Source organism: Colletotrichum acutatum (genome assembly GCF_030867785.1).
Source record: "Colletotrichum acutatum strain CBS 112980 chromosome Unknown BDZ83scaffold_13, whole genome shotgun sequence".
Taxonomy (NCBI): domain Eukaryota; kingdom Fungi; phylum Ascomycota; class Sordariomycetes; order Glomerellales; family Glomerellaceae; genus Colletotrichum; species Colletotrichum acutatum.
The window spans coordinates 370785-382281 of record NW_026849007.1 but is presented as its reverse complement, the minus strand read 5'-3'; the positions used below and the strand labels follow the sequence as shown (position 1 = coordinate 382281).

Sequence of the window (11497 nt, the reverse complement as noted above, 5' to 3'; positions counted from 1 at the left end):
CTGGCGGTTCACAGGCCCTTTGGAACAGATATCAGCAGGGAGCACACGTGGGAGAAGGAGGCATCAAGTCTCATCTTCTCTGACCAGTTTGAAGGGCGAGACACACAGACATGGGTCATTCACCAAACAACCAAACGGTCCGGCTCGCCATCAAGCACCTGTGTGATCAATGTTCAATAGACCTTGCTTTCGCAATTTCGAGCTCGTCGGATCATAAAAGCGTGGCCAAGGCTACTTCCAGCTATTCCACGTGCGTCAGTGCTCTCGGCCGGCCAGGGCAGTAATTCTCAAGCGCCATAATCGTATTTAAAGTCTGATTTGGGGACGAGCGCCATGCCATGGAGGCGGCACGACTAAAGGGCTGTCTGATAAGATCTTCATCCGAGCAAGGCTTACACCTGAATACTTTTCTTCAGCGATATGGGTACTCTCGTCGAAATCCCCTGCGAGACTTTCTTATCAGCTTCCCGAAGAAGACGAGGCCCGATGCACGCTGACTTTGGTGGACGCCGTGCCTCTCGCCGGCGCATATCCAGATTTCATGCCTCTGCTCGGCGCTCAGCCGGCTGGTCTGTTATTTTAGCCAGGCACTTCAGGCCGGGATGCAGGACTTTCTCTCTCCGATGAAGTTTTTCAAAGTCCGACTTTGCGACAACGGCCCACTCTTTAGCCGGCAAATCATACAAACCTCTCAACAGCAGTTGAAATATAAATCCCAAACGTGGCCAATGGACATTGGCAACGCGGTGGACGTATCCGCCCTGGATCCATGGACAATAGAAACAGCCGAAGATGAATAATGCCGTACCTGAGATCGCCATATACACTTTGGCGACATCGCTAGAAAGACCTGTTTCATGACATCCAGGACCAGTATGTTCTCCGTGTGTTCAGACAGGGGCATTTTCGGCTTCTGGAAGCTGCGTCGAAATGTTTGCAAATACCTTGGTAAAAGTGTATGGGTGGTGATTTGATCGGATAGTGCCCTTGGTCGTCTTGGGGTCGACCCTTCAAAGGCCTCCTGGTTCTGGTCAACATTTAGCATCCGGACTCCGACGGACAACGGGTCTGGTCTTCTGGAACCCCTTCAGCCAAGCCGGCAAGTTCAGGCGAATGGCCTTCCCGACTTCACCGGCAACGTGTTCCACAAGTTAAAAGGTCGGGAGATGGGTGTGCTGGGCTTTTCGTGGGTGTCCTGAATGTTTCACGTCATCTCATGATGAGCCCCCGTTGTCCCTGAGTAATGTTTTTGCCCACATTACGGGATTCTGACTCTTTTCTTGATTTCTGATCGCATTCTGCCGTCGAGGAGTCGAGAAACTTTCTGTCCTATACAGGTGATGAGATCTTTTCAAATCTGGGACGAACGGAGGGCTCCAAAGCGTATGATTTGCCCCTCCAGAATCTCGCAACGTCAGTCCTTTTTGCATAGAAAACATCGGGTTGTTAAGGGCTTGTTAAAGCGGCAGGGAAAAAAAGTTGTCGCCTTTTTCGGGTTCGTGAAATGGAAGGGGGTGTGGTAACATTGCCGACGATTCCATCAAGCTTCTTTTTCTTCTTGCCACGTGCTTGAGGGGACATTAATTCTGGGATGTGTTGTCTTGCGAGTTCGAAACAGAGTTTTGGGCTTCTTGTTTCTCGAAAAGGAGCCTGTAAGCCCGCAAATCCGATGTTTTCCTTTTCTTCTCGTCTTTCTTCAGGCCGTGAGTGTACGTTTCTGTGTCTTGAGACGTCCCTCCGAGTGTGAGTTGGGCTTTGAATTGGAAGGGAAGCTGAGTATCCTGAGCATAATCTGGGATATGTATGGTATAGAGCAGGTGGAAACTGAGCAGCAGTGTTGGGGCGGCGCTGAGATGTTGGAAAGTCGACAGAGAGATTGGTGGTTATTCGGGCAGTTTATACGAAAATTGTCCGTAGTCCGGGGGCGGGTTCGTCAGCAATAAGCTGTTCGGCACGCGGTTGGTTGTCCGGACCATTCGTCCGGGGCGCGGCCGAACAAAGGTCCCATATTTTCCGGGTGTTTGAGTGGTACGTGAGCCACGACGTGGCGCATCATGCGGTGTACCAAGGATCCTTTTCGGTATGGGAGAGAGGGAGAGAGAATTTGTGAGGTGTTTCTGGGGGCATTTCCAAGCGTGACAAAGCTGAGTATATTCAGAAGATGACGAGATCACTCGGTCGTAGTCATCTACCGCACGGGAGGTTTTTTGTAAGAAGGGGATCAGCAGAGATGAGGTTTTGGGATTGGTGATGATTACATGAGGAGGAACTATGTTTACAAAAGAATGTTGGTGGTTATTTCCCCCGTTCTCTCGGCTTGCGAGCTTGGTCGCGGTAGGGAGCTCCAGAGCAGCTTCCATGGATGGTGTCGAGGAGACTGGTGATTGCATCATGTGTGAAGGGAATGAGAGAAGCATCGAAGCGAGGAAACAGATAGACAGTAGGAGTGTCTAGAGGATGTTGATCACTCCGCCGGACTCTTCCTGCGAAAAAAAAGGATAAATATCAAGACATCCTCCATTCTATCCTTTACTATATCGTTCTCGAGATCATCAAACAGAAACATTAATCACAGCCATAGATCAATACCAATAACTCCAGAAGAAATATCACAGACACGACGTCTTGAACATCACAAAGTCATCATGATTGCCTCCAAGCCCGTCGTTCTCTACGGCCACAGTAAAGATTTGAACTTGCCTTCTTCACCTCACACGATGAATTTGGGACAGATGCTGATATCTCCATTGCAGGTTACACCCCCAACCCGTCAAAGGTGGTCATGATTCTCGAGGAGCTCAGTATCCCATACGAACATGTAACGTCTCCTCCCTCTATCTCCTCATTCCACCGTCCTGGGTCCTTTTACACACCAACCTCACCTACGACAACCCGCCAACCCTCAAAACAAAATCCAATAGCGCCTAACGATATGAAGCCAACATCACTACAAGACCACTACACACACCTATACTCATTTGCTAACCTGAAGCATTTCCTCCTCAGATCATCATCGACCTCGCCGTCGTAAAGGAAGAACCCTACCTCTCCATCAACCCAAATGGTCGCCTTCCGGCCATCAAGGACCCCAACACGGGCATCACGCTCTGGGAGTCCGGCGCCATTGTCGAGTACCTGGTCGAGACGTACGACGACGCCGGCGCGCTATCCCTCGCGTCGAGAGGGGATCGGTTCCTTTTGAAGCAGTGGTTGCATTTCCAGGTGTCTGGCCAGGTGCGTCTTGCTTCTCCCCAACTTATACAGTCTCGTCCATCTACTATTACAAGGGACCCCGACCCCCCTTCCTGGACGTTACTATCTATTCATTTGAAAGCAGAGCATGAAAATTTGGTCTCAAAAAGGCGATGAATAGCTCACCATGAATTCACCCACCTAGGGCCCGTACTTTGGCCAGCTCGGCTGGTTCAAGCTCTTTCACCCCGAAGACGTCCCCAGCGCAAAGGAGAGGTACGAGGAGCAGACCGTCCGCGTCCTTTCCGTCCTCGACCGCGCTCTCAAAGGGAAAGAATATCTCGTCGGAGACAAAGCGTACGTTTTTTTGACAGAGAAAATTCCCCACCCGTCCCTGTTTCTCACTTTCCATTATCCCCGACTCCATCACCCCCTTTTTCCTCTCTGGATCTCTCTCCTCTGGGCTATGAATAGCAACTTTGACCCAGATGTCCACTTTCCCCAGAAAAGAACCCACTACTTACCACCCATATAGAGCCTTGTCAATGGTTTTACGCATTTTAACTGACGATGATGGGAGCTGTGTGCTGTGTAGGACCTACGCCGATATCTCCTTCATGCCGTGGGACTACCTCGCCAGGAAACTCATCGGCGAAGGGTGGAACGATAAGTGGGAGGTCGACACAAAGTATCCCGACTACGCTGCCTGGGCTGAGAGGATCCGCGCCCGGCCTGTGGTCAAGAACGTGTTGGAGACTATGGGAAAACAGAGGGCTGCTGAGGAGGAGCAGGCTAAAACTCAGGAGTGAGTGACGGGGAGTCGAGCCAGGCCAGAGTCGATTGAGTTGGCTACATGTTCGTATGGCGGTTGTCACATAGGGAGTCAACGTAAGAGTCAGTGTAGGGAGTCGATAATTATTGTCTCTCCAGCAGAGGAAACTCCGTGTGATATCGTCTTTTTCATGTGAATATGTGCAAATGAAAACATGTTGATTTCGGGGAAAAGTCCACCATCCTTCTCCGGCTCTTCCATCCTTTCTCACAAGACAAGGAATTACCAGAGCCGGCGACAGCAGGAGGGCCACGAAGTAAAATCTAGTCCTCCCAGATGGCAACTTTAGCCTTCTCAGCGTCCTCTAGCCGGCGCTTTTCAGCAGCCTTCTCATCCTCCCTGCGTTTCCGCTCCTTCTCCTTGACAGCCTTGTCGTAGGCCCTCTGCTCCTCCGTCATCCGAGGCACCTTCACGCCCAGGGCGCTGGCAATCATGCGCCGGGCCACGGCGTCTGTCTTTTCTGGTCTGGGCCGTGATGAGGCGGCGTCTTGTCCCCCACCACCCGAGGACGCACCTGCACCGGCAACGGAGTCGACGCTGCCATAGGGGTTGGGGAAGGACCTGTCTGCGGCGTTGTACGTTGGTGAGATGGGCGTCGGCGGCGGGGCCTTGGCGCCGTCGCTTTGGGGCCTCACGGCCTCTTCTTCCTCTTCTTCATCATCGTCCTCGTCTACATCCTCATCTTCCCAAGAATCTGCCACTGGTGCTTTGGTCTTTTTGGTGGATGGGGTCTTTTTGTTGCTGTTTATTGAGAGCTTGGAGAGTGAGGACGTGACGTCTGGCTTTTGACTTGAGGATGGCATGATGGTGATGAATATATATATATATATATGGATAGATATTAAAGGAGTAGGAGGAGAGAGAGAGAGATGTGTGTGTGAAAGGCGGTAGAACGTTGCTTGAGATGGACAGGAGGTTGAGATGGCTAGGAACCCGGCTGCGGTTCCGTCGGGAAGCGAGGTAAAGAGTGGGTAAAGTTCCGGGTAGCAGGGAAGTTCGATCGGTGGACGACGGGGCGGTGGTGTTTGGACGACGCCAATGAAGGATCAACAAGGTGAGGTGCAGCGTGCAGCTGGAGTGATGCTGGAGGAGACCTGACAGAGATCCTCCGAGACGACTATGAGAAGGCCAAGGGTTGATGAATGTATGGCCGAGTTTCTGTGCGATGTGAAGCTCCTGGAAGAAAACAGGATGGACGAAAGGAGGAAGACAGTGTCCGTAGCAGGAAACAAGTTCTGGTAAACAGGTTGATGTAACTGGAAGTGGCCTCGGCTCCTTTCAGGCGTGCGAACGGACTGCTGTTAGACGGGCACGACGGGATGGCGGGACGTGGATGGGCTGGTTGTGCTTGGAACCCTTTCCCATTGTGGGGTTGGGTTGACCCTTTCCCCGCAGCGAGTCAGAGGGACGGCAGTCTGGAAGGCACTGTTGCAGGCAATTCGGGAGATGGCACAGGCATTACGTAGTTTGGTTCATGTATTCTTTATTGTGTACAGCAGAACGTAAGACCATCCAAAGTTGGTACTACCGTAAGGAGGTGACTCGACACAATATATATGCTTCCATGCAAGTCAGTAACTATAGGAATGTGCAAGTTGTACTTATACGAAAGTGATGGATGTACTCCGTACGGAATGCCGGATAGCTGCGGCAGTAACCACTGCTGTGCCCAGCTACCTTACCTATACGTAGGTACCTCTATACTCCGTAGGTACGCCAGCCACACTTCAATCTGGGGGGGGGGGGGGACGTCGTTCTGGAGCACCCTCCTTAGGTAAGCTGCCCCGCCGGCAAACGGGGCCGATGTTCTTCCTGGTTCCAGAGCCAACTCCCGCCTCCGCCGCGCGCTGAGTGGCCAGGCACGGGCGGCAACGTCAGTGCTCATTGATTTTTTTGGTGATGTCGTTTACTTTCTAGTCTCCCCCCCGACTGTCTCCATAATAGCCAGAAAGCCTACTCAACTCACCTACACTCTGTATTTGTAAGGCGTCAGGAGGCGATGCGCATTGCGATTTAGGACTCGGAGTCCTTTTCACCACCCTTCTGCACAAATACACCCATCTGCAACCTTTTCAATTGCGTTCCCCATCTCTTTTGTTTTGTTACCAATTCAACCAACACAGCGGCATATCCTAATTCGCCCTCGGCCCTGTATTACCCGATCACCACGTGCCGCGACCGGAGCTTCTTCCAAGTCGATTGGCAAACCCTCCCCAAACCGCCGCCAACATGGTGATGCGATCGAGCTTCCCCAGGCGCCTGGCCCTCGGACGCTCGGCAAACTACCTCAGAAACCCCTACGCGGCCTCGAGTAGCAGGTTACCCGCAGCGAGTACTCCGAGGTGCTCCGCATCCACCTTCGACCGCCTTCTCCTCACCACCCGCCCGTCCCTGCGAGCCGTCGCCCCGTTCTCAACGTCAACACGATGGCTAAAGGAAGAAGATAACAGCTTCTTTGACCGTGCCGTCGAGCCCCTGTCTGAGGAGGAACAAAAGGCGAACCTGAAGCACCAGCGCGAGCTCGAGGAGAAGGAGTTAGCCGAGGCCAAGAGCTCTAACTCCGAGTCATCCGCCAAGGGCGAAGGCTCGGGAGCTGCACAAGATGGCAAGGCCGGTAGCGCGGCTGGTGGTTCATCAGCGGGATCCGGCGGCAGCGGCGGCGACGATAAGGGTGACGGCAGCGGCAGACGCGGACGCAGAGCCTCTGACAAGAGCCTGCAGAAGCCCGTTGTGCCTGACGTCTACCCCCAAGTTCTCGCTATCCCGATTGCGAAACGGCCTCTGTTCCCCGGTTTCTATAAGGCTATCACCATCAAGGACCCGAACGTCGCCGCGGCCATCACCGAGATGATCAAGAGAGGCCAGCCGTACGTCGGTGCTTTCTTGTTCAAGGACGAGAACCAAGACGAGGACGTTATCCGCAATGTCGATGACGTCTACGATACCGGCGTCTTTGCGCAGATCACGAGTGCGTTCCCCATGCATGGAGAGCAGGGCGCCCTGACGGCTATCCTCTACCCTCACCGCCGTATCCGCCTTTCGAGCTTGCTGCCGCCGGGAACGGAGGACAAGAAGCCGAGCGAAGCCAAGGTCGAGCCGGTGCCCGAGCCGATACCCTCGAAGCCCACTGATGAGGAGGCTCAACAAGAGAAGAAGGGCGACGTCGTTGCCAGCTTCGAGGAGAGTGCCGTGGCCCCCAAAGCCGACCAGGCGGCGGAGAAGTACGAGCCCACTGCGTTCCTCAAAAGATACCCCGTCAGTCTCGTCAACGTGGAGAACTTGACTGAGGAGCCCTACGACCCCAAGAGCGCCGTCATCCGTGCCGTCACAAACGAGATTGTCAACGTGTTCAAGGAGGTCGCCACGATGAATAGCCTTTTCCGTGACCAGATCTCGACATTCTCGATGAGCCAGTCCACTGGCAACGTCACGTCCGAGCCGGCGAAGCTGGCAGACTTTGCCGCAGCCGTGTCTTCCGGCGAGCAGGGCGAGCTGCAAGAGGTCCTGTCGAGTCTCAACGTGGAGGAGAGAATGCAAAAGGCCCTGATCGTCTTGAAGAAGGAGCTCATGAACGCGCAGCTCCAGTCAAAGATCACCAAGGACGTTGAGAGTAAGATTACTAAGCGTCAGCGGGAGTACTGGTTGATGGAGCAGATGAAGGGCATCCGTCGCGAATTGGGCCTCGAGTCTGACGGCAAGGACAAGCTGGTCGAGAAGTTCAAGGAGAAGGCCAACAACCTGGCCATGCCCGAAGCCGTGCGCAAGGTGTTTGATGACGAGATCAATAAGCTTGCCCATCTCGAGCCTGCAGCGTCCGAGTTTAATGTTACGCGCAACTACCTGGACTGGCTTACGCAGATCCCCTGGGGCCAGCGCAGCGCGGAGAACTTTGGCATTCAAAACGCCATGACGGTCCTGGATGAGGACCACTACGGGCTTAAGGATGTCAAGGATCGTATCTTGGAATTCATCGCTGTCGGCAAGCTTCGTGGAACGGTCGAGGGCAAGATCATCTGCTTCGTCGGTCCTCCCGGTGTCGGAAAGACGTCCATCGGCAAGTCCATTGCCCGCGCCCTGAACCGCCAGTACTACCGATTCAGCGTCGGTGGTTTGACGGACGTGGCTGAAATCAAGGGTCACCGCAGGACTTACGTCGGTGCCCTGCCCGGTCGCATCATCCAGGCGCTCAAGAAGTGTCAGACCGAGAACCCTCTGATTCTCATTGACGAAATCGACAAGATTGGCCGCGGCTACCAAGGTGACCCCTCATCGGCTCTGCTCGAGCTCCTCGACCCGGAGCAGAACAGCTCCTTCCTGGACCACTACATGGACGTCCCCGTCGACCTGTCCAAGGTGCTCTTCGTCTGCACCGCCAATATGACGGACACCATCCCGCGACCCCTCCTCGACCGCATGGAGCTCATCCAGCTGTCGGGCTACGTCGCCGACGAGAAGAAGGCCATCGCCGACAAGTACCTCGCCCCGGCCGCTCGCGAAGCCGCAGGCTTGGCCAACGCCGACGTGACGCTCAGCGAGGAGGCTATCGAGGAACTCATCAAGTCGTACGCCCGCGAGTCCGGCGTCCGCAATCTCAAGAAGCAGATTGAAAAGGTCTACCGAAAATCCGCCCTCAAGATCGTACAGGACCTCGGCGAGGAGGTGCTCCCGGAGAAGGAGGCCCTGACCGAGGACGGCAAGGAGGCGCTCGAGGCGTCGGAGAAGAAGGCCGAGGAGGTGCGCGAGACGGGCGAGCAGCCGGCCGAGACGCCGACCGCCGAGAAGCCCCGCGTCGCCCTCAACGTTCCCGACACGGTCCACGTCACCATTGGCAAGGAGAACCTCGTCGACTATGTCGGCCCTCCCGTCTTCACCTCGGACCGCCTCTACGAGGTCAACCCCGCCGGCGTGGCTATGGGCCTCGCGTGGACCCAGATGGGCGGCGCCGCCATGTACATCGAGTCCATCCTCCAGGCGCCCCTGCGACCCAGCAGCCGCCCCGGGCTCGAGATCACGGGCAACCTCAAGAACGTCATGAAGGAGTCGACGACGATTGCCTACTCGTTTGCAAAGTCCCTCATGGTCAGGGATTTCCCCGACAATCACTTCTTCGACAAGGCCAGGCTGCACCTGCACGTCCCCGACGGCGCCGTCTCCAAGGACGGGCCGTCGGCCGGTATCACCATGGCCACCTCGCTCCTCTCCCTCGCCCTCGACACCCCCGTCAACCCCACCGTCGCCATGACGGGCGAGCTCACGCTCACCGGCAAGGTCCTTCGCATCGGCGGGCTGCGCGAGAAGACGGTCGCCGCGCGCCGCGCCGGCTGCAAGATGATTATCTTCCCCAAGGACTGCATGTCCGACTGGCTCGAGCTCCCAGAGGTACGTTCTCTTACAATTACAACTACTACTCACACTTGAACTTCACAGAAATAATGCTGACAATGTCACTGCAGAACATCAAGGAGGGCATCGAGGGCAAGCCCGTGGCATGGTACTCTGACGTCTTTGACCTCATCTTCCCGGAGCTCGACCGCGAGGCCGCCAACAAGTGCAAGACGTGCGAGTGGAAAAAGGACCAGGACGATAAGAAGAAGAAGGACAAGAAGAAGAAGAAGAGGGACGATTCTGACGATGAGGACGATGACTAGATGCATCACCACCACCTCCAACCACTCGCCTCCTCCCTTAGGGGCGAGGGAAAAGAGGAGAGCCAAAAAAATCTACAAACAGATTTTCCACGACATTGTTCACCCGCGATAGATGGTTTCAATCCATTGACACACCCAGTTTCCCCCTTCCCGTTTGGGATGACCCGTCCCCCGCGCCTCAACCCCCAAATCCTCAACGCCCTGTGGGGGCCACAGAGGCGCCGCAAGGGAGGATTCTGGCAAGGTAAAGATTGCCAATGGGCGGATGAGGGCGGATAGCAGACTGGACTGACTGTCTATTGGAAAATCAAAAACCAAAGCCGGACGATTAGACGAACTCGCATAAAAATGTTACGGCATACCAACATCAACAACAACCACACACACACACACAACCCCTCCTCTCGATACTGCATCTCTACTCTAGATGGTTTTTTTTTTCTATTTTAATTGTTTGGCTGGTTGCCGTTTTCAGGCGGTGTTATCGGAAGAAACAACCGGACTCGGCTTTGTAAGACTAGGGTTGCAGCGACACCCAATTGCATAGGATGGTTAGATTGCGCAGCAGTCAGTCTCGCGTATAGGCAGTGGCGGCTGTGTGAGGGAATAGCAGGGCGCGCGATGCTTGCATAGGGTATGGTAGCTAGCTTTCGGGACAGGCCAGAGTAAGCGAATTCTTGTATATTACCACCACTTGTCGTAAGCCGTCCGTCGTAAGGCACTCGGCGAACAGCCACATAACGAAGCTTGTTTCCTCCCCAAATGGTATGTTGCGGCATGAGTTACAGTTCGTTAGTGCCAGCATTGCCCCTTCGATTGGTTTTCCGATGAGCAGGGGGTGTGGTGACCTCCCGCTGATGCCGTTCGAGGCGAGCAACAACGTGTGGAGCGGTAGCCAAGGGAGGAGAGGACCAGCTTGCCGGAAACGTTGTCGCTTGCAGATGCGGCCAACCTGGCCACCGCGTATGTAGTATGTACGTCAACGGCCGCAGCGATGGTGCTGGTGAGACGGCGGTGCCGCGCATCTTGGTTGCCAATCGCCAGAGGCCATTGTAGCCTCGGGGGTATCGAACGGTGGAGCGTACGTCTCCGTGCTGCCGGAGTGCAGGACACAAGTCTTCGCGTTTGTGATATATGATGAAGGTTACAGTACGATATAGAACCGAGTCATGGTGACATGTTTTGTGTGCCTGATTGTGGCCCAATCCGTAGCAGCTAGAGGCTCCGACGACGTCGACATCGAATGCCGTCCAGATTGGTGACAACGCTTCTAGCTCCCTTTTAGCATTTCGATTTGACAGCGAGGTGGGGTGGGTTCTTCTGGGTTACTCAGGGTCTGACCCAGTGTGCCACGCCCATCCGTCCACGCGGGATCGGTGGGGTTCGCGGGTAGACATCCAGACTGGCTGGGATGTGTGAGTGTCAAAAGGGCAAACGACACGACCCTTGTATTGCGTTCTGCTCTTTCGTCTCGCCACCGATCATCGATCGTTCATCTCTAAAGCCGGCTTCTCAGTGCACCGGACACGGGAGATCTCCAGGTCGGTTGAGATGCGGCGCTTGACGAGGCATGGCTATGCCTGCTCCTGGCGCTTGTGGTAGCGAACAGGATGGCGGGTAAGGTTGCAACGACAAAAGCGTCAGCATCCGGGCTTTCAGGAGTTCCTGTGTAGTTACTCAAAGATTGCATATCGCAGGCAGGCGTCTGCAAAGTTCAACACCTTGATGTCAGCGTGCGCTTGACAAGAGATACAAGCCGTCCCGCGGAACACTTTGCCAGCCTGTCAACAGCAAGACAGCCTCATCATTTGGGCTGCGTCGATGC

At 54.8% G+C, this 11497-nt stretch overlaps 3 protein-coding genes across 3 annotated transcripts; 2 read left to right on the top strand and 1 right to left on the bottom strand.

The window, feature by feature from the left end:
• The first annotated feature begins 2505 nt into the window (after nt 1-2505).
• BDZ83DRAFT_69739 (URE2 protein) lies at nt 2506-4144 on the top strand. Its single transcript, XM_060511382.1, has 5 exons — nt 2506-2682; nt 2754-2818; nt 3007-3234; nt 3398-3549; nt 3788-4144. The coding sequence occupies exons 1-5, from the start codon at nt 2646-2648 to the stop codon at nt 3999-4001; spliced, it is 696 nt and encodes a 231-aa protein (XP_060369204.1). The 5' UTR covers nt 2506-2645; the 3' UTR covers nt 4002-4144.
• A 143-nt stretch (nt 4145-4287) lies between these two features.
• BDZ83DRAFT_748596 (uncharacterized protein) lies at nt 4288-4827 on the bottom strand (the record flags this gene model as incomplete). Its single annotated transcript, XM_060513639.1, has 1 exon — nt 4288-4827. The coding sequence occupies one exon, from the start codon at nt 4825-4827 to the stop codon at nt 4288-4290; it is 540 nt and encodes a 179-aa protein (XP_060369203.1).
• Nucleotides 4828-6253: 1426 nt separating this feature from the next.
• On the top strand, nt 6254-9672 carry BDZ83DRAFT_569087 (lon protease; the record flags this gene model as incomplete). The annotated part of the gene is made up of 2 exons (XM_060504149.1): nt 6254-9403; nt 9478-9672. The coding sequence occupies 2 exons, from the start codon at nt 6254-6256 to the stop codon at nt 9670-9672; spliced, it is 3345 nt and encodes a 1114-aa protein (XP_060369202.1).
• Between the last annotated feature and the right edge of the window lie 1825 nt (nt 9673-11497).

Excerpts from the sequence above, each read along its gene's own strand:
- BDZ83DRAFT_69739 (XM_060511382.1), top strand. The coding sequence starts at position 2,646 with ATGATTGCCTCCAAGCCCGTCGTTCTCTACGGCCACA. Across the intron at positions 2,819-3,006 it reads TCAGTATCCCATACGAACAT|ATCATCATCGACCTCGCCGT; the intron begins GTAACGTCTCCT and ends TTTCCTCCTCAG. Across the intron at positions 3,550-3,787 it reads TATCTCGTCGGAGACAAAGC|GACCTACGCCGATATCTCCT; the intron begins GTACGTTTTTTT and ends TGTGCTGTGTAG.